Source organism: Dendrobates tinctorius, unplaced genomic scaffold (genome assembly GCF_039654945.1).
Source record: "Dendrobates tinctorius isolate UK_male_01 unplaced genomic scaffold, ASM3965494v1 ptg000126l, whole genome shotgun sequence".
Lineage (NCBI taxonomy): Eukaryota > Metazoa > Chordata > Amphibia > Anura > Dendrobatidae > Dendrobates > Dendrobates tinctorius.
The window spans coordinates 23,164,672-23,187,952 of NW_027361794.1; the positions used below are offsets into that span (position 1 = coordinate 23,164,672).

Consider the following 23,281-nt stretch of genomic DNA (forward strand, 5'->3'; position numbering starts at 1 on the left):
GCTTTATACTGTTCAGAATGTGGGAAATGTTTTACAAAGAAATCAGATTTGGTTAAGCACCAAAGAACTCACACAGGGGAGAAGCCTTTTAGCTGTTCAGAATGTGGGAAATGTTTTAACGAGAAATCAAATTTGGTTAGGCACCAAAGAACTCACACAGCAGAGAAGCCTTTTTCCTGTTCAGAATGTGGGAAATGTTTTAACTGGAAATCAGATTTGTTTAAGCACCAAAGAACTCACACGAGCGAGAAGCCTTTTTCCTGTTCAGAATGTGGGAAATATTTTGTGAGGAAATCATCTCTTCTTAGTCACCAAAGAACTCACAGAGGGGAGAAGCCTTTTTCCTGTTGAGAATGTGGGAAATGTTTTACAAAGAAATCACATTTGGTTCATCACCATAGAACTCACACAGGGGAGAAGCCTTTTTCCTGTTCAGAATGTGGGAAATGTTTTACCTGGAAATCAGATTTGTTTAAGCACGAAAGGACTCACACGGGGGAGAAGCCTTTTTCCTGTTCAGAATGTGGGAAATGTTTTAACTGGAAATCAAATTTGTTTAAGCACCAGAGAACTCACACAGGGGAGAAGCCTTTTTCTTGTTCGGAATGTGGGAAATGTTTTGTGAAGAAACCATCTCTTCTTAGTCACCAAAAAACTCACACAGGGGAGAAACCTTTTTCATGTTCTTAATGTGGGAAATGTTTTCTGCCGAAATCAACTCTTAATAAACTTCAGGGAAGTCATACGGGGAGAAGCTTTTTTCATGTTCAAAATGTTGGAAATATTTTAACTCAAAATTGTATCTTCTTAAAGGTGTTGACCACTACTAGGACAACCCCTTGTCATTCCTCATGTTTGGCCATGTTAAAAAACACTCATTGTACGAGAATGATCAGTACTAAATATATTAAAGAGTCATGTCAGACTGAGCTGCCATCATGGAAAATCTTTTGCTAACTAACTTTGCAGCTAATGAGATGACCTTATGGGAGCTCTAGCCAGAATGGAGACATAAAATGACATCAGAGCCATTAGCAGGTATGGTTGGCATACACAAAGGTTAATAGGAGTAGCTGCAGTGCATTGTGAGAGTAAATAATGGTGTCATATGGTAGTAAGTAGTGTCTGTGATGAGGACAATACAGTAGTCAATATGTGAAGAGTTATGTGAGTAACTAGCATAAAAAGAGGAAAAAATATTATCTACATGCCCTCACAAATTCTCCAATAGGTAAGTTACGGATGGTATTAGCCGTGTGTGAACTAGTAGCATGTAATTCTGCATTACACGCTACTAGTTCACACACGGCTAATACCATCCGTAACTTACCTATTGGAGAATTTGTGAGGGCACGTAGATTGTGTTCGACTGAAATTTCCTTCCATTCAGAATGTGGAGTTATATTTGATAGGTTGAAGCAGAGCGGGTCCTCTAATAAATCTCTTAAGTGGGCTTTATTTATTGCTACTAAAAAATCAAGATCAGATTTGTTGAGGGATAATGAACCAGGATTAGATGATAAAAATCAGCTTACAGTCTCTACCCCATATAGACTGGATTTTATTAACATAAAAAAGGCTTTTCTTAAATATGTACCTATGTTGGGACAGGATCCAATTCTGAAGGAAATTCTGTCAAATGGTGTGAACGTTGTAGCTAGAAAATCCACAAATTTGGGCAATTTGCTATCACCAAGTCTGTAGATCACCCCTAGAAGCAGAAATATGGGGCTCAGCACAGTGGGCTCATTAAGGTGTGGTACCTCCAGATGTAATCTGTGCAGATATATGGCTAATTGTAAAGAGTTTTCGGATAATAATGGTAAAATTTATAAGATAAAACATTTATAAACTGTGCAAATATTATGTTGGGTGTTCATCACGTAAGTTAAAGTTAAAGAAACGATTAGCTGAACATATTTCTGCTTCTGCGCCTGTGGAGACTACTGATCGCTATAGCAATAAAAGACCTAGCGCTGGTTTATCAAAACAGTTCTCAGAAGTGCATGGAGGTGATTTGTCTACATTGTCCGTGAGGGGCATAGAGAGAATTAACAGAGCGAAGCGAGGTGGTGATTGGTTTGCTGCACTATTATCAGCTGAGGCTAAATGGATCCTGCTTCTTGATGCTCGTGCACCGAAAGGTTTAAATTATAGATCAGATTTGCAATATATAATGTAATATGGGTTTTTTTCTGCAATACTCAGCTATTTATGTCTATTGTGATTTATTGCTGTTTTTGCATGTATTCATTTATGTCTGCAAACACATATTTCTTATTTATATGTTAGTTTTGTTTAGCAACATTAATTGCTTAGGTCTGACTAAAGGGCCTGTCACACTAAGAGATATCGCTAGCAATATCGCTATAACTTGTGACGTTATAGCGATATTGCTAGCGATATCGCTATGTCTGATACTTACCTACAACCCGCTCCCCCACTGCTTATCGCTGATCGCGCGAGAACAGGCTGGACTGTTTCTCGTCGTCAGCTTCCTGCGGCGCTTCCTGCTGTGAAGACGAGCGACGCGTGGAGCCGGGCGTGAGGACGCAGGATCGCCTGGTGTGACTGGTAAGTAGCGATCCCCGTCCCCTGCGATGTCGCTGGTGAGATCTGCCTGTGTGGCAGCTCACTAGCGACCACTTAGCGATGCACCAGCGATCCTGACCGCGTCATATTGCTGGTCGGGATCGCTGGTACATCGCTAAGTGTGACAGTACTTTAAGGTGGAGCTAATTAATTACCTGAAACTGGGTGTTCACTCTGCAGTCTCCTCATGTATTCATTTATTTAAGCTTCCTAGTTCTGATAAGATATACCTATGACTAAGGACATGTAATATCTGTCTGAAACGCGTAAGGTAGCCTTGCCTGTCATGGTGGCTGATTAATATGATTTTAAAACCTTCCCAATAAATGTGAGTTTTGTCTTTTTTCACTGATTTTGGTGCTGGAGACCCCTCTTTTTTCCTTTGGATTTATAGCGCCAGTTGAACCGCACTGGACATCTCCTGGCATCAGACCGCTTATGGACTATATGGACACTGAATATAGGCTGAATATTTTTCCCTCTTTTTTTGCTATTTACTTCTGGCGTTTTTTTTGTGCCTCCGTGTCAATGTGCGGTCTTTTGAAAATACCTTTGTGCAGTTAGATTTTGGACGATTATCCTCTTTCTTCGTTGCATTCTTTCAACATGGATTTAACCACAAAGGTTTTGTTTAATAATGAGGATAGACTTAAAAAACTGGATTCTATGTTCTCCAACAAATCTAATTCTGATTATTCAGCTGGCACAGATTTGGATAATATTTTGTTTGATCTGGAAAAAACTATGCTACAAAAACTGAGGACCTGGTGGGATTCAACTATTTTGCAAAAATATGTTGCTAGATCAATGATCCCTAGAGGTCTGAGAATCAGGAAAATACCAACATATCCTTTTCCAGAGTCATTTATGACTGAATGGATTAAAATTCTTACGGATTATTCATTGCAACTAATGAAACTTATTATTAAAGAGGAAACTAATCAGGTCATTGAGTTGGAAAAATCAATTACAGAATATCATAATCCACTGAAGGATTTTGCTGGGAACCCTGAAGTCAGGGCCAAAATGATAAATTGCTGTATAGAATTAATAAAGAAGAGGAGAAGATTATTAGTATTAAGCAAATCAAATTTTCATGTGATTGTATTGATTATGAAACAAATAAAGTTTATAATTGGAAGTCTGCAAGAAAAATCAGACTTATTCTTAAGAACAAGAAGGGTCAATCTCCAAATAAAAGAGTGGAGTTTGTTACAGATCAGGAGACAGCTGGTGACACTACTGATCGCTTAGGTGTGGACACTAATCCCCCGACCCCTCCATCTGCTGGAGTGCCCAATATAGGGGTACCGTCAGCGTCAAAAAACGGAGATGGCATAGGGCAGGGAAGAGGCACAGGGGGAGAAAAAAGATCCCCCAAGAGACAGTCACATCAGATATTAGACAAAGCTTTGTCTGAGGTGTCTAATTACTCCGTGATTAATCAGCAAATATATGTACTCACACTCCGATGAAAGTGTTGGAGAAAGGAATCAAGTTTGCACTCAGTGTTCGTGCCAATATGTGACAAACTATTAAAGATGTCGATAAGTTTGTCTGCTTGTTAGCAGTGAAAGAACACTTTCATTAATCTGTGGCGGCTTCTGCTCCTATGTCAGCATCTATGGCTGATCCGGTGTCTGAATTTCCTGTTATTCCACTATCTAGGACTTTGACTGAACAGATCGCACCTAAAACCTCGATGGACCTTGATACTAATCGGAGGATTGTAAAATCTATGGAACTAAAACCGATACAAACTCCTAATCCAGACTTTTATCCTGTCTCAGCAAGGGTCCCCGTCATGGACAGCTTTCAGGATGTGTTAGGGAAGGAAATAAGAGAGATCCTAACTACTGACATAGGAGCTGCAAACAATCTAACAAAAGCGGAAAAAAAGGCTTTAAAGGATTTATCGTGTGATCCTAAGGTTGTGACCAGCCTTGCGGATAGAGGGAGGCTCTCTGGTTATCTTGGATAATACCTTATATGAGAGAGAAATTCAGAGAAGCAGGAGGATCGGGAAGCAGTCAGCGTCCTTACTTCTCAGGAACCAGTACCAGGCTCTCACGCAGGAAAACGATGAAGAAATACATCAGGATAAGACTTTGCCAACAAACAGCAACCTTGTACGCCTTCAGAGTCCTCCTGGATGGAGAAAGAAAAATGTTGTGAAGAAGAAACGGAGAGTGGTGGTCATGGGGGATTCCCTGTTGAGAGGAACAGAGGCCGCTATCTGCAGACCGGATATAACTTCAAGAGAAATGTGCTGTCTTCCAGGTGCAAAAATTAAAGATGTGTCTGACAGGATATCAGGACTCTTCAGACCTACAGATGACTACCCATTCCTGCTACTACATGTGGGGACAAATGACACCGCAAGAAACGACCTGGAAACCATCTGCAGAGACTTTGAAGACTTAGGCAAGAAAGTGAAAGAACTGGGAGCGCAGGTGGTCTTCTCTTCCATCCTCCCAGTGGATGGCCATGGAACAAGGAGGTGGAATAAGATTCTGCAGGTGAACAACTGGCTACGTCGATGGTGCCGTCAGCAACGATTTGGATTTCTGGATCACGGAGTTAACTACTTATACGATGGACTACTTGCTAGAGATGGGGTGCACCTTACGAAGACTGGAAAGCATGTATTTGGAAGTCACCTTGCTACACTTGTAAGGAGAACTTTAAACTAGAACAACATGGGAAGGGAAGCAAAAGACCAGAAAAAGCCATACACCTGACAAATGCTATTGAGAACTCTGCTATTAGAAGTGGAAAGGAAGAACAAAGACGAAAGAATCTAATTAATAAAAATATTGGAGAAAGAGAAACCAATCACAAACTAAAATGTTTCTATACTAATGCACAAAGCATGGGCAACAAACAAGGAGAATTGGAACTACTAACACAGGAAAAGAAATATGATGTCATTGGAATCACTGAAACTTGGTGGGACAATACACATGATTGGAATACAAGACTAGAAGGATACAACTTATTTGCAAGAAACAGACTTGATAAACGAGGAGGGGGTGTCGCATTGTATGTTAGAAACGCGTATATCTGCACAGAGATTGAAGCTTCAGAGACTGGAAGTTCTGTGGAAACTGTTTGGGTAAGAATACAAGGACAGAACAATGGAAAGGACACCATTGTAGGCATTTACTACAGGCCGCCTGTGCAAGCTGAAGATATGGATGAACTCTTTATGCATCAAATGGCCAAGTTCTCCAAAAAAATATGACATAGTTGTCATGGGAGATTTCAACTATCCAGACATTTGTTGGGAATCTCTCTCAGGCAAAACTAACAGGTCAAGGAAATTCTTATCCTCTCTTGCTGACAACTTTATCTTCCAAAAGGTAAGGGAGAAAACAAGGGGAACTGCTACCTTGGATCTAATCCTTATAAGCAGGGAGGAAATGGTTGAGGAGGTAAAAGTGGCTGGGACCCTAGGAGGTAGCGACCATGCTATTTTAGAATTTTGGATAACTAGAGGCGGAAGACCTGTGAAGACTCAGACGTCAAGGTTAGATTTCAGAAAGGCAGATTTTAAGGGATTCAGAAAGAGAATTGGAGGGATCCAAAGGCTGGATATCCTTAAAGACAAAAATGTCCAGGAAGGATGGGAAATCTTGAAAAATGAAATTCTCAAAGCACAGTTGTTAACAATTCCAAAAAGAGGGAAGAATAGGAAGCATTTAAGGAAACCAGGATGGATGAACACAGAACTTAAGCACATGCTAAAAAGGAAGAAAGAAATGTTTATAAAATGGAAAGAGGGAGGCATATCTAAAGAAGAATATAATGCTGTCTGCAGAACCTGCAGGGCACAAATCAGATTAACTAAAGCTGAAAATGAATTGAGGCTTGCAAGAGATGTCAAAAGCAATAATAAAGGATTTTGGGGATATGTCAAAAGTAAAAGAAAAGTCAAAGATGCTATAGGATTTTTACAGGATGAAAATGATGAAATGGTAAGACAGGATGTTGAGAAGGCTGAACTTTTTAATTCCTATTTTGCATCTGTTTTCTCTCAGAAAGGAAATGTAACATCAACTGTTCTTCACTGTCCTATTAAGGGAATAGAAGAATCCAGGATATCTATAAACAGAAAGATAGTGAGGAAACACTTAGCTAACCTAAATGAATTCAAGTCTCCAGGTCCAGATGAATTACACCCCAGAGTACTGAAGGAGATAGCAGAAGAAATTTTTGAACCCCTCTCCATAATCTTTGAAAATTCTTGGAGAACAGGAGAAGTGCCAGAAGACTAGAGAAGAGCAAATGTTGTTCCTATCTTCAAAAAGGGGAAGAAGGTGGACCCAGGCAACTATAGGCCGGTGAGTCTGACTTCTATACCAGGAAAGATCTTTGAACAAATTATTAAACAACATGTATGTCAATACCTGGATAAGAATGAGGTGATTAAACAGAGTCAGCATGGGTTTGTAACTAATAAGTCATGTCAGACTAACTTAATTTCCTTCTATGACGGTATCACTGATTGGGTGGATCAAGGAAATGCTGTAGATATAGTATATCTTGACTTCAGCAAAGCATTTGACAAAGTCTCTCATACAATCCTTATTGAAAAAATGACTAAGTATGGAATGGACAAGGTAACTGTTAGGTGGATTCATAACTGGCTTAGTGATCGGACCCAAAGAGTGGTCGTAAATGGCTGCACATCCAGTTGGAAGAATGTCTCAAGTGGGGTACCACAGGGCTCTGTCCTGGGCCCTGTATTGTTCAACATCTTTATCAACGATTTAGATGAAGGAATTGAGGGTAAACTGATTAAATTTGCTGATGACACAAAGCTAGGAGGGATAGCTAATACTAGAGAAGAGAGAGAGAGGATTCAAAAAGATTTAAATAAACTGGAGAAGTGGGCAGCAACTAACAGAATGGTTTTTAACAGGGAGAAATGCAAAGTACTACATCTGGGCAATAAAAATGAAAAAAGCATATATAGAATGGGAGGAATAGGGTTAAGTGACAGCACATGTGAAAAAGACTTGGGTATACTAATAGATCACAGACTGAATATGAGTCAACAGTGTGATGTAGCAGCAAAAAAGGCAAATGCAATTCTAGGATGTATTAACAGAAGCATACAGTCTAGATCACGTGAAGTCATTATTTCCCTCTACTCCTCTTTGGTCAGACCTCATCTGGAATATTGTGTCCAGTTTTGGGCACCACATTTTAAAAAAGACATTAACAAACTGGAGCAAGTTCAGAAAAAAGCGACCAGAATGGTGACCGGTCTGCCAACCCTGTCTTATGAGGAAAGGTTGCAGGATTTGGGAATGTTTAGTTTGCAAAAGAGAAGACTGAGAGGAGACTTAATAGCTGTCTACAAATATCTAAAGGGCTGTCACATTGTAGAAGGAACAACTTTATTCTCATTTGCACAAGGAAAGACTAGAAGCAATGGGATGAAACTGAATGGGAGGAGACACAGATTAGATATTAGAAAAAACTTTTTGACAGTTAGAGTGATCAATGAGTGGAACAGGCTGCCACGAGAAGTGGTGAGTTCTCCTTCAATGGAAGTCTTCAAACAGAGGCTGGACAGACATCTAACTGGGATGATTTAGCGAATCCTGCTTTGAGCAGGGGGTTGGACCAGATGGCCCAGGAGGTCCCTTCCAACTCTACGATTCTATGATTCTATGATTCTATGAGTATGCTATCAGATTGTAATACTTACAGAAAGTTGGGCGCTGATCCTACATCAGAAATTAATGGGAAATTGAGATGTTTGTTAGGTGAAGGGGAAGCTTTGGGCATTTTTCACAGAAAAATGATTGATTATCTTGTGTCTGAAAACCCTGTGTGTGCTATTTTTCATGGCCTACCTAAGGTGCATAAAGAGGTATTTCCCCCTGCCTTCCGTCCTAGTGTGGCGGGCATAGGATCTTGCACAGAGAGACTATCTACCTGGCTGGATGAGATTCTGCAGCCATTTGTTAAGAGAACAGTGGGTTATATCAAAGACACGAAACACTTATTACAAGCACTGTCAAATGTGTCTTGGTCCAAAGATTCGATTTGGGTTACCTGTGATGTTGAAGCCCTATATTCCCATATTCCCCACCATTTAGCCACTTGGAACACTAGGGGGATCTTAAGGCTTCCCACACGGAGTACATTCTACAGGTTGCAGACTTTCTGCTTAAACATCACTTTTTTAGTTTTAATAAGCAGTTTTATATTCAGGTGTGTGGTTGCCCTATGGGATCATCTTTTTCACCATCTTTGGTGAATTTATATATGCCATGGTGGGAAGAGACTTATATTCATTCGTCATTTAACCCTTTCTGTGACAAAATTTGCTGGTACGCCAGATACTTAGATGATTTGGTGATTATCTGGCGTACTAACTCACAACATGATGTACAGATGTCTTGTGTGGATAAAGATATCTGAATGATAACCCCCTAAATTTGAAATTCAAGGTGGATATTCATAAAAATTCTGCTCCTTTTTTGGATGTTTTTCTACATGGAGATGATCAGACAGGTTTGATCACCACTGCTTTATATAGAAAATGTCAGGAACACCGCACTGCACTTGCTCACTGAGCCAGGGCGCGTGTCCTGAGTACAAAGACTGTGCACAAAGATACCTGCGGAGCGAGCAGCAGTGGTGACAATGCATGCTCCAGGACCTGAATCACGTGACTGCTGGGGGCGTGGCCTAAGCTCCACAGAGCTAGGAGCTGCAGGGAAACTCCTAGAAGGGTAACTACAGGACAATGTTACCAAGGAGCATAGACAGAGACAGACACCAGATCAAGCCGGGTCAAAGCACGAGATAGCAGGACAGTACCAAAGGGCTTAGACAGAAAGAATAGTCAGGACGTAGCAATAGATCAGAAAACCAGAACAGGTATGTTTAAAAGGAAAAGCAATTTGTTCCTTCAATTACAAGGATGTGCGATGGGGGCGAAATTTTCTCCATCGCTTGCAAATATATTTGTTACTTGGTGGGAGGAAGAAAAAATTTATGGTCAGGAAAATATTTTTATGGATCATATAGAATTTTTTGGAAGATTCATTAATGATCTGATAATAATATGGAAGGGTGATCCAGATAATATAAAAGAATTCATAAAATTCCTTAATACTAATAATCATAATCTAAAATTTACATATCATATGAATAAAGAACGAATTGCTTTTCTTGACATGATGTTGATTGGAAATGAAGCAGATTTTAGGGTTGAAGTATGTTTATATAGAAAACCGCAATCAGGTAATTCCTTGCTGCATGCTAGCAGCAACCATCCCAAACACGTCATTAATAATCTCCCAGTAGGTGAATTTGTGCGTGCCAAGAGGTGCTGCACAACTGATTCATTTTACAGACAGGAATGTGAAGTAATTGATGAACGATTAAAGACTAGAGGTTATCGCAAGCATCAAATTAATAGGGGTAAAATTGTAGCAGAAAGAAAAACAAGAGATGATTATTTGGAAATAAAATCAAAATTTAGCAATTTTGAGGAGAAACCAGTTTTTATTACTAAATATAGTGATCAATTTAATCAAATAACGGAAATTATTAAATCAAATCTACCTATTTTACGGGTGGATCCAACTTTGAGAACTATATTGGATAAAGGCTGCAATTTTATTCCTAAAAAAGGAACTACAATTGCGAATATTTTGTCCCCCAGTGATCACACTTTGCGTTTTTCATCAGAAAATAATTCAAGCTGGTAGCTATCGTTGTGGAATAAGATCATGCGGTTTATGTAAATACATGTATAATACGTCTACATTTAAATCCACAGTTACAAAAAATGAATATGTCATAAATATGTTTGCCAACTGTTGTTCCACATATGTTATTTATTTAATAACATGTGAAACATGCTGCATTCAATATGTGGGCAACACCACACGTTCTCTTCGCAAAAGGATTTCTGAACATCTTTATGATTCATGTAATAAAACTATAAGGAGTCCCTCGGGAGCCTCTCAGCATTTTATTTCTGTACATGGAGGAGATGTCAGTACTTGTAGGGTTAATATAATAGAAACTGTCCCAAACCCCAAGAGGGGAGGTGATAGAAAAAAGGAATTGCAGCGCAAAGAAGCAATGTGGATTTTTAAGTTAAAAACACGATATCCCGCAGGCATGAATTTAAAATCTGATCTTTTATATATATATGATTAAGATGATGTGGTGATTTCCTTCATGTTCAGATACTATGCCTTTTTTTTTTTTTTTTGTGGAGAAAATCCTCCCTTCCTGCTATTGTGGACCTCCGCCCATTTTGTTTCCCTCCCACTTTACTTCAGCCAGCAAGTGTATATAGGTATATGCTTATTTGTAAGATGTTAAGCTATGAGTAAGGACCCTCTAGTCCGAAACGTGTAAGTGTCTGTCACATTGGTGAACCATATGTTTTTTATGCATCTATTCTGTTTTTAATCATTTTTTTGGAATAAAGTCTTTTGATTTTAACCATCCTTTGGTCGAAGTTGCTGGAACATCTCCCAAGTATTGTGACAGAGAAAGCCAGTATGGAGTGAGCATAAATACCCCTCCCAGATCCAAAGAGAGGCCGGCAATGTTAACCCTGTCAGAACAGGACATTAACCATGTCCTAACCATGACAGTACCCCCCTCTTAATGGGGGGCCACCGGACCCCCAGGTTTCTCAGGGTACCTGGCATGAAAAGCCCGCACCAGTCGATCAGCGTGCACCGAACTGGCCGGAACCCACGATCGATCCTCAACGGAATATCCCTTCCAATGGATAAGGTACTGAAGTCTCCGGCGCACCCACCGCGAATCAATGATGCGCCATACCTCGTACTCCAGTTGACCCTCTACCAACACTGGTGGAGCCACGGATGAGGGATCTTCTCTAACTGTCCCCACAGGTTTTAATAGGGACCTGTGGAAGACGTTAGAGATTTTGAAGGAGGTGGGCAACTGTAATCTGTATGCCACCGGGTTGATCACCTCTACAATCTTGTATGGGCCAATAAATTTGGGGCCCAACTTCATAGAGGGTATTTTAAGTTTGATGTTACGAGTGGACAACCAGACTTTTTCTCCCACTGTCAACGCAGGAACCACCCCCCTCCTCCTGTCTGCAAAATGTTTGAACTTCTTCTGGGATTTGGAGATGTTCCCCTGTACCTCCTTCCAGAGGGTTTTTAATTGTTGTATCATCCCCTCGGCACCAGGGCAATCCGAATCCATACGGGAAAATTCCCCAAACTGCGGAACAAACCCATAATTGACCAGAAAGGGAGGCTTTCCGGTAGACTGATTAACCCGACAGTTGAATGCAAATTCTGCCATGGGCAATACCTCACACCAGTCTTCCTGTCTGGAGGAGGCCAGGCATCTCAGAATCTGCTCCCATGACTGGTTGGTGCATTCCGTTTGTCTGTTAGATTCCGGGTGATAGGCAGAGGAGAATGACAACGTGACCCCCAACTTCATACAAAACGCTCTCCAAAACCTGGCCACAAATTGCACACCCCTGTCCGACACCACGTTCACAGGCACTCCATGCAGTCGAACAATGTGCTGTATAAACAAACGAGCCAAGGTTTCAGCAGATGGTAACGCAGGTAATGGCACAAAGTGGGCTTGCTTAGAAAATCTATCAACCACTACCCATACCACTGAGTTGCCCTTGGAAGGTGGAAGGTTAGTGATAAAGTCCATGGACAGGTGTGTCCATGGTTTATCCGGAATTGGCAAAGGCACCAATTCCCCGGCCGGCCGGACCTGAGAGCTTTTAGAGCACGCGCACACCCCACAAGTATTCACAAACCTTTTTATATCAGTACCCATAGAGGGCCACCAAAAACCCCTAGCTACTGCCCTCCAGGTAGCTGCAATACCAGGGTGTGCACTTAACATAGAGTCATGAAATTCTTGGAGGAGTGTGGGACGGAATTGTTCGGGTACAAACAATTTACCTGGGGGTTTATTCCTGGGAGCTTGTGCTTCCAGAATCTCTCTCTGTAACTCAGAGGAGATTTCGGCTCCAACCACTCCCGGTTGAAGAATGGAGGAAGGAGGTTCTGGAGGGGACACAGAATCAAAACTTCGGGATAAGGCATCTGCCTTTACATTTTTAGACCCTGGTCGGAACGTGATGGTAAATTGAAATCGAGAAAAAAAAAGTGCCCACCGAGCCTGTCTGGGGGTCAATCTCTTAGCAGACTCGATATAGGCCAGGTTTTTATGATCAGTGACGACCGTAATGGGATGAGCGGCCCCCTCCAAAAAATGCCTCCATTCTTCAAAGGCCAATTTAACTGCTAACAGTTCCCTGTTACCGACATCATAGTTTCTCTCGGCCGACGAGAACTTCTTAGAGAAAAAGGCACAGGGTTTGAGGTTAGTCAGGGTAGAGGGACCCTGTGACAATACTGCCCCCACCCCCACCTCCGAAGCGTTGACCTCGACGATAAAAGGTCTTGACGAATCGGGTTGTACCAACACAGGGGCTGTAGTAAAACACTTCTTTAATGCCAGGAAGGAATTTTTTGCGGCCACAGACCAACTTTTTACATCTGCCCCTTTAAGAGTGAGGTCCGTCAAGGGTTTTACCACCTGCGAGAACCCTTTAATGAACTTCCTATAATAATTAGCGAAGCCCAGAAATCGCTGCAACCCCTTCAGGTCATGAGGCTGCACCCAATCTGTAATGGCCTGAACCTGCCCTGGATCCATGCGGAATCCCTCCCCGGATACAATTACACCCAGAAAAGACAGTTCTTGCATAAAAAATGAGCACTTCTCCAGCTTAGCATACAAATGGTTCTCCCGGAGTCTCATAAGCACCGTACGCAGATGATGCAAGTGTGACTGACTGTCCTCAGAGTAAATCAAGATGTCATCCAGGTAAATGACTACATAACGTCAAATCAAGTCAGAAAAAACAACATTAATAAAGTTCTGAAAAACCGCAGGAGCATTAGTGAGGCCGAAGGGCATAACCAGGTTTTCAAACAGTCCCTCAGTTGTCAGGAATGCTGTTTTCCATTCGTCCCGGATCCTCTATAAGGTTATAAGCCCCTCGTAGATCGAGCTTAGAAAACCATTTGGCCCCCGTGAGTTGATTGCATAGATCATGAATCAACGGGAGAGGGTACGTGTTCTTAACAGTAATTTTGCTCAGTTCTTGAAAGTAGAGGCACGGTCGCAACCCACCATCTTTTTTCTTTACAAAGAAAAACCCCGCTGCCACGGGTGAGACCGAGGGCTGAATATGCCCCTTGCGAAGGCTTTCTTTAATGCACTCTTTCATAGCTTGGCGCTCAGGCCTGGACAAATTAAACAAACGAGCCTTGGGTAATTTGGCTCCAGGTACTAAATCGATAGCACAATCATATGGTCTATGTGGTGGGAGCGCCTCGGCCTCGCTTTCGGAAAACACATCTTTAAGGTCTCTCAGGTACTCCGGAATACCCTCCAGACCGACAGATGACACAGATACAGATTTTATCGGATTGACAAAAGGAACCGGGTTACAACACAGACCATTATCATTACATCCCCAACGGGTGATCTTCCCCTTCACCCAATCAATAAGAGGATTGTGGCGTTGCAACCAGGGCATTCCCAATACCAGTCCTGCAGGCAGATTATTCATAACGAAACAACTTAAATTTTCCACATGAGTGGAACCCACTTTCATAGAAAAAACTTCAGACATAAATCAAATTCCATCCCGGGTAAGAGGGGATGAATCCACAGCCACAATTTTAACAGGGTCTTTTAACCTGACTGTCCCTATCTTATTAAGAGTCACAACTTGGGCATCAATCAGATTAATGGAGGAACCACAGTCAACAAAGGCGGTGGTCATAACAGGACCGCCAGCAATTTCCAATTCAACCTGGAGGACCATTTTTATACGTGAGAAAAAATGTACCTGGGAGTCTGGACAACCTCCTCGATTGTTGCCCAGACTCAGTCGTTTCTCTGAAGGTTTCTCTGAAGAAGGGCAGGAGGGACAATTCTTTTTCCAATGTCCAGAGGCTCCACAGTAAAAACATAGTAGGTTGTCTCTGCGGTGCCTTCTCTCTTTCTCCTTAACCGAGACTGACCCAACGTTCATGGGCTCAGATACGGGTGAAGTGTCACACAATTTGGGGTACAAGGGAGACTCTTGTTGCATCATTCCTCTAGCACGGAGTCTCCGGTCCATACGGACCGCCTGCATCATGGCGTCCTCCAGGGTATCAGGAGGCGGATGTAATGCCAGAGCGTCCTGCAGATGGTCAGAAAGGCCCCTGCGAAACAACCCCCTCAGGGCGGCGTCATTCCAGGATACTTCGGCGGTCCAACGTCTAAACTCTGAGCAGAACCATTCAGCAGAGTGCCTTCCCTGTGTCACACTCATCACCATATCCTCTGCCAGACGCACTCTATCAGGCTCGTCATAAATGTGCCCCAGAGCCTCAAAGAACAATTTCACTGACATACATTCAGGAGCAGAGGAAGACAGAGAGAAAGCCCATGCTTGCGGAGCCCCCCGAAGTAGGGAAATAATGACCCCCACCCTCTGGAACTCATCCCCGGAGGAGCGGGGCCTTAGAGAAAAAAAAAAGCTTGCATCCTTCTCTGAAAGACCTGAACTCCTTTTTATCCCCTGAGAAGGGATCGGGCAATTTGACTGGAGATTCGGGGGACGCTAATGACACATCCCTACCCCCAGAACTAGAAGCCCCTGCATCGACAGCCCCCTGCACAGTAACCACCAACTGTTGCTGGGTATGGGCCATTGTGCGCTGTTCCACATTGAGTTTATGGAACATTTGGGTCAGGTGCTTGACCTGATCAGCCAAGGCTTGTATGGGATCCATGAGGATAACACACGCTTTTTTTTTTTTTTCCTTCAGAGGAAAAAAAAACTGAAACGGTCAGTTATAATGTCAGGAACACCGCACTGCACTTGCTCACTGAGCCAGGGCGCGTGTCCTGAGTACAAAGACTGTGCACAAAGATACCTGCGGAGCGAGCAGCAGTGGTGACAATGCATGCTCCAGAACCTGAATCACGTGACTGCTGGGGGCGTGGCCTAAGCTCCACAGAGCTAGGAGCTGCAGGGGAACTCCTAGAAGGGTAACTACAGGACAATGTTACCAAGGAGCATAGACAGAGACAGACACCAGATCAAGCCGGGTCAAAGCACGAGATAGCAGGACAGTACCAAAGGGCTTAGACAGAAAGAATAGTCAGGACGTAGCAATAGATCAGAAAACCAGAACAGGTATTAGACGGTACAATAGGGGTAAACTGTAACGGAGTAACGATAGCCAAGCCAGGAGGTCAGAACCAGAAAAGACAATGGTACCAAAAACGAGAGACGGAGTACAGAGTGAAGGAACAAGCCGGGTCATACACGGGAAGCAAACAAACAATGCAGAGTACACACACACCGGGGGTCAGACACACCAGAATAGCAGTATAACTGACAGAGAATGCCAGTATGGAGTGAGCATAAATACCCCTCCCAGATCCAAAGAGAGGCCGGCAATGTTAACCTTGTCAGAACAGGACATTAACCATGTCCTAACCATGACAGAAAACCTACAAGCGGTAATTCTACATTACATGCTACCAGTTCACACACGGCTAATACCATCCGCAATGTACCTACTGGAGAATTTGTGAGGGCACGTAGATTGTGTTCGACTGAAATCTCCTTCCATTCAGAATGTGGAGTTATATTTGATAGGTTGAAGCAGAGCGGGTCCTCTAATAAATCTCTTAAGAGGGCTTTATTTATTTCTACTAAAAAATCAAGATCAGATTTGTTGAGGGATAATGAACCAGGATTGGATGATAAAAATCAGCTTACAGTCTCTACCCCATATAGTCTGGATTTTATTAACATAAAAAAGGCTTTTCTTAAAAATATACCTATGTTGGAACAGGATCCAATTCTGAAAGAAATTCTTTCAAATGGTGTGAACGTTGTAGCTAGAAAATCCACAAATTTGGGCAATTTGCTATCACCAAGTTTGTAGATCACCCCTAGAAGCAGAAATATGTGGCTCAGCACAGTGGGCTCATTTAGGTGTGGTACCTCCAGATGTAATCTGTGCAGGTATATGGCTAATTGTAAAGAGTTTTCGGCTAATAATGGTAAAATTTATAAGATAAAAACATTTATAAACTGTTCAACAACTTATGTCGTGTATTTAGCCAGCTGTGAAGCATGCAGCAAATATTATGTTGGCTGTACATCACGTAAGTTGAAGAAACAATTAGCGGAACATATTTCTGCTTCTGCCCCTGTGCAGACTAATGATCGCTATAGCAATAAAAGACCTAGCTCTGGTTTATCAAAACAGTTCTCAGAAGTGCATGGAGGTGATTTGTCTACGTTGTCCGTGAGGGGCATAGAGAGAATTAACAGAGTGAAGTGAGGTGGTGATTGGTTTGCTGCACTATTATCAGCTGAGGCTAAATGGATCCTGCTTCTTGATGCTCGTGCACCGAAGGGTTTAAATTATAGATCAGATTTGCAATATATAATGTAATATGTTTTTTTTTTTTTTTGCAATACTCATCTATTTACGTCTATTGTGATTTATGGTTTATTGCTGTTTTGCATGTATTCATTTATGTCTGCAAACATATATTTCTTATTTATATGTTAGCTTTGCTTAGCAACATTAATTGCTGAGGTCTGAATAAGGTGGAGCTAATTAATTACCTGAAACTGGGTGTTCACTCTGCAGTCTCCTCATGTATTCATTGATTTAAGCTTCCTCGTTTTGATAAGATATATCTATGGCTAAGGACATGTAATATCTGTCTGAAACGCGTAAGTAGCCTTGCCTGTCATGGTGGCTTATTAATATGATTTTAAAAACTTCCCAATAAATGTGAGTTTTATCTTTTTTCACTAATTTTGGTGCTGGAGACCCCTCTTTTTTTCCTTTGGATTTCACTTACTGTAGCACTTACTGTAATGCTTCTTCCCTGCTTGCTGTCCATGTGGTACTGATGCTACACACGGTTGTCACACGTGTGCCACAAGTATTACACACATGGACATCTCCGGTACCAGAAATATCAGGACGTGTGAAACCGGCCTTATACACAGTTCTCTTTAAATGACGAATATTTCTTCTTGAAACTCATCTGACAGAAAATATTGGAGCTTAGGATAGTATAGATTGTGAAGTCTCCGAGACCCACATGCTAATTACACCAGAGAGGTTTCACCACTAGCTACTCATTTATTACTGATGGAGACTGTGGAGTTTGATCATTTCAGTAGTTCCTAATCAGGCCCCATTATTAATATCTGACGTGTGTCACTTTATGTGGTGGTAAGTTTGGAATTCTTCACAAAGGATAATAGAAAACAAATGGATCTTACAAATTATTTTCCAGCTTCGCACTATACCCTACATACGGTTGTACACTACTGTCTGGGCACATGGCAGTGTTCAGAAGGGAAGGAGCGCCATTTAGCTATTTGAATGCAGATCTAGCTGGAATAGTTTGCAGACACAATGTATTGGGAGCACTGTTCATGGTCACCTGGCAGCTCAAAAGATGTCCACCATGAACATGCTTGGCTCTATCTTCTCTGCTTTCCATATCCCAAGGATTGCCTAGCTCATCGCCCTTTAACACCCTTACATGGAATCTGGACTTACACTGGGACCCCTAGGCTTGGACCATGGTGTTACCTGCTATTCTGTGGTGTTAGATGGTGAGAAGAATGGTCAGGTAGCTGGGTCAGAACCAGAAGGGCAGAATGCAGAATCAGAAGACACAAGAGTAGTCAGTAAATGGGCCACGGTCACAGCAGGAAACAAATACACAAGCCACAAGCTGAGCACAGAGGACAGAACCAGAGGAGAACAGCGCTGTATCTGGCAGATTCTGGCCATGTGCTTTGCGTTTTAGTAGGGTGTGGTACTTTCCAATTGGCTGAAGTAGGGAGCAGATTACTCCAGCTGGACAGCAGGAACAGATCCCAGATGAGATTGGACACCATATGCAGAAGCCCTAATATGACTAAATGACAGAAAACCAGAATAGTAGAAATCCCCATAAAGTGATTCCATTTCATAAATTAATTCACTGAGGGCTATAATCCTTAGGAGGAGTGAATATTTTGATTCCACAGCCACTTTCTGGGAATTAACACGCAGTGGATGTTGGAGAATGAAAATTACACATTTGCCATTTTATTACCCAGCACATAGTGCCCAGATTGTGCTCCAGGAGACACACACCACAAATTAAGTGGATTCTTCTCACTATAATATTGCTAAATACAGGGATCCTAAATGTTGTTTGCGCACACTGCAAGACTCCGAAGTGAGAGCGGATTTTGCTGGATTGGTTTATAGAAACTTTATTGCTTTTCAGCAGCCTTTGTGCCACTAATAGTATGGGAACCTCTGTTTTTTCCAATGACAGATGATGGACCTGAGTGGGGACTTGTTTTTGTGAGATGAGAATTGGTATCACTTTCGCCTACATAACATTGATTGGTTTCTTTTTATTCGATATTTGGGAGGCAGAATGAACAAACAGTTGAACACCGCACACTACTGGCTCATCCAACAAGGTTTTCTATTAGACTGTGAACTGTCATTGACTTGGTAAATAATTTAAGCTTTTACATAGCTTGCCATTTTTATGGACAGTTTAAGTAGAAATGCTCAAAAATATAAAACTCAAGGATATTTTATTAAAACATAATTGTTTTTATCTTAGCAGAAGACTGTACCAGGAGATCAGAGGGACAGCTGACATCTTCAATTTTTAAATCTGATGATCTTGAGATCCTACGAGATACAACTGAAGTGATTGCTATTACTCCAGATATATCATCATCCATTCACAGCAAAGATCTGTCATCTGATCCTATGAAACAGGTCCCATCTTCTGATTCATTACTGACTAATAAGGGAAATCAATGTCACAAAAGAGGCAATAAAAAGCAAACTGCTGCTAAAGCAAAGAAGTCATTTTCATGTTCAGAATGTGGGAAATGTTGTGCATATAAATCACATTTTGTTATCCACCAAAGAACTCACACAGGTGAGAAGCCCTTTTCCTGTTCAGAATGTGGGAAATGTTTTATCAGTAAATCAGATTGTGTTAAGCATCAGAAAATCCATACTGGAGAGAAGCCTTTTCCATGTTCAGAATGTGGGAAATGTTTTAAAAAAAAATCAAATTGTGTTAAGCATCAGAGAACTCACACAGGGGAGAAGCCTTTCTCATGTTTAGAATGTGGGAAATGTTTTAGCAGGAAATCAAATTGTTTTAATCACCATAGAACTCACACAGGGGAGAAGCCTTTTTCCTGTTCAGAATGTGGGAAATGTTTTAAGCAGAAATCAGAGCTTGTTATTCACCAGAGAACTCACACAGGGGAGAAGCCTTTTTCATGTTCAGAATGTGGGAAATGTTTTAGCATTAAATCAGTTTATGTTAATCACCAGAGAACTCACACAGGGGAGAAGCCTTTTTCATGTTCAGAATGTGGGAAATATTTTAACAATAAATCAGTGTGTGTTAATCACCAGAGAACTCACACAGGGGAGAAGCCTTTTTCATGTTTAGAATGTGGGAAATGTTTTAGCAAGAAATCAAATTGTGTTAAGCACCAGAAAACTCACACAGCGGAGAAGCCTTTTTCCTGTTAAGAATGTGGGAAATGTTTTATCCAGAAAGCGCTTCATCACCATCAGAGCAGTCACACAGAGGGAGAAGCCATTTTCATTTTCTTAGGCCGGGGTCACATTGCTTTATGGCAGTCCGTTAGATGGACTGCGTTACACCGCAGCATAACAAGGTGTAATGCAGTCCGTTAACGCTGCCATTAACCCCCATTATCGGGCGCATCGCGACGCATGCCGTAAAGCCGCATGCGCACGCGGTGTGCCGTCATTCAGTGACTGAGCCTCGGATGCGGGCTGCAGCGTCTGAAGCTCCGTCACTGCTAGCACAGATGAATCACCTGCGCTAGTGGGTATAGCATAATGTGATTGCGTTATGCGATACAGTTAACGCAGCCCATCAAAGCTACGCATTGAACGGGCTGGGTTAACGCAATATGAACCTGGCCTTAATGTGGAAAATATTTTACTTGGAAAACAACTGTTGATAAACATCAGAAACGTCACATAGGGGAGAAGCCTTTTTTATGTTCATAGTGTTGGAATAGTTTTAACCAAAATTAAATCTTCTTAAATGGGTTGTCTCTTGTCATTCCTCATGTTTGCTGACAAAAGGATAAAACTAAACTTTATTAATTCCAAATGTAAAACTATACCCATAATTCACCCCTGAAGGTTAGTCGGTAGGTGACTAATAGAAAAAACATATATCCCACATCTCAGTATATAGGATGAGGTGACGTGTACACACTCACTCTCCAGGCCTCTCATTTCTACGGGTTTCATAGTCCTCACCAAAGGCGACTCATCAGAAAACTATTTAAAATTGATGTATATTCAAGCGAGACTAGACAAAAAAAAAAACTAAAATCATGTATTGTTATCCGAAACAGTAAGAAAACTAGCCCCATATTGGCAGATCCCAGTCCTCAAACTATATACTGTGTAAGTTTATAAGCCACTCCAGTGTCAGGAATAGATAGTATGTCATTGGAAGCCAATTATGTTAATAACCCCTCTGAAAATTTTTGCATAAATGGCTTGGGAAGGGGAGGCAATATCTGTTATGTTTACAGGAAAAAGCCCAGAGGAAACTCTTCTTTACTAAACAAACTTATTTTGAACTTAATAACCAATCAAGTAATAGACTTGACTTGCTTTCAGTCTATTAGCTTTGGAGAATTCTCGGGTCTTAAAATTAATTGAGGTAAATTGGTAGGTATGTAGATAGTGGATAATATAACAGTACCCGTGTTGTTTGGTTTGCAAGTAGTACAAAAATGTAAGTATTTGGGCATTGTAATGAACCAAAATCCGATTAAAGACCTTGGAGACAATATATACCCCCTCGAGGGTATGATGAAAAAAAAAGTTTGAGATATGGTCTTGACTCCCCATATCTGTAGTGGGCAGAATTGGATTAATTAAAATGATAATCCTCCCAAAGTGTTTACATATGTTGGAACATGCATCAATTAAGGTCCCCAAGAGTTTCTTCAAGAAAATGCATACCTTGATGGCAGCGTTTATATGGGGCTCATCTAGACCTAAAGTGAATATTGGTTCCCAGCAAAGGCCCAAAAGGCAGGGTGGATATGCGGTACCTGACCTTTTTTGTATTATCTCGCTGGCCAACTACGATATTTAAAATATTGGTTGCTCCATGATAGACTCAATAATGCAGAGGCTCATCTCATTCATTTTCTCGGGGGGCACACACCATGGGCAGTATTGGAGGGTTCATACAGACCACCTCAGGGTCTGCTGTTTGCACATAGTTTAGTAATGCAGGATTGGCAGGAAAGTAAACATACTTTAAAGTTTTCTGATCAGATCAGGGAGATTCAGATATGGGATAAGCCTGAATTTTTCCATCTCCATAATTTACTGGATCCAAATTTCTGGAAACAAAATGGTATAACAACGCTCAATCAGATCTTTGCGCTCTGCAAACGACTTTCGACTAACCTCTGCACTAATCCGTACCTCCCACTCCCAACTCCAAGACTTCTCCCGTGCTGCTCCTATCCTCTGGAATGCTCTACCCCAAGAAATCAGGACTATCCACAATTTGCATAGTTTTAGGCGCTCCCTCAAAACACACCTGTTCAGAGCGGCCTATCACATTCACTAATCAAAGTCATTCTCTGTGTAAGTGTGCGTGCGTAGCCCATTCACTATCTCCATCCATCCTTCACTCCTGCAAGATGGCTGGACCTTCATTGTAAATACACCATTGTAAATACACACCTGTACTCTGCATCTCCCTCACCTCATTGTAGATTGTACGCTCTCACGAGCAGGGTCGTCTTATTTCGTCTTATTTTGCTTTAATTATTGTATTGTTAGCGTTGTTACTTATGACTTGTGTTTTGAAACTGTTAAACTGTAAAGCGCTGCGGAATATGTTGGCGCTATATAAATAAAGATTATTATTATTATTATTATTTGAAAATCACATTTTATTATCATTTGAACAATTTCATATAAAATTTGGAATCCTTCAAATAGAGTTTTATAGATATCTGCAGATGAGACATGCCATAATGTACCAATTCCCACTTCCTAGAATGTGAATAGATATCCACTAATAGGAATATTTGTCAGCGTCGGGATTTTTCTCTAGTCACCAACCTCGGGTGGAGCTCACGTGGAGTTTCTCTTACCTAGGAACCTAGGATTGGAGAAATAAAATGAGAGACACAGGTTGCTTGTCTATCAAGTAAATCTCCTTTATTAAAGGGACCAGGCTTGATCTTTTATAGCATACCAGAAGAGGAAATGAACAAATATGGACAATTCCGTAACATTGTGTAACAATTGGCAAAATACAGATAAGGTTATACAATAATTGGCAAGAAAGATAAGTTATATAATGATATGTCAACTATATCATGAGTAATGAGATATAATTTAATTGGAGGTGATGGGAACATGTGGGGTGTGATGGTGTGATATGTTATGTGGATATCATTTTTTGTATATTCCTATTTTTAACAATTCCAGTTATTTTCATAGTGTTTTTCTTATTA

At 41.3% G+C, this 23,281-nt stretch overlaps 2 protein-coding genes across 2 annotated transcripts in view; both read left to right on the forward strand.

The window, feature by feature from the left end:
• Positions 1 to 1,202, forward strand: part of LOC141047103 (uncharacterized) — a 93,866-nt gene extending 92,664 nt beyond the window's left edge. The window contains 1 exon segment of the mRNA XM_073542066.1: positions 17 to 1,202. Coding sequence (XP_073398167.1) covers positions 17 to 690 — 674 coding nt within the window. The 3' untranslated portion in view covers positions 691 to 1,202.
• A 15,501-nt stretch (positions 1,203 to 16,703) lies between these two features.
• LOC141047173 (uncharacterized) lies at positions 16,704 to 22,671 on the forward strand. Its single transcript, XM_073542128.1, has 2 exons — positions 16,704 to 16,737; positions 19,339 to 22,671. Exons 1-2 carry the CDS (start codon positions 16,704 to 16,706, stop codon positions 20,274 to 20,276), a joined length of 972 nt encoding a protein of 323 aa, XP_073398229.1. The 3' UTR covers positions 20,277 to 22,671.
• The last annotated feature ends 610 nt before the right edge of the window (positions 22,672 to 23,281 follow it).

What these genes read in the sequence shown, in the direction of transcription:
- LOC141047173 (XM_073542128.1), top strand. Translation starts at nt 16,704, where the DNA reads ATGGCTAATTGTAAAGAGTTTTCGGCTAATAATG. An exon ending in AGAGTTTTCGGCTAATAATG is followed by an intron (nt 16,738 to 19,338) that starts GTAAAATTTATA and finishes TTTTTATCTTAG; the next exon opens with CAGAAGACTGTACCAGGAGA.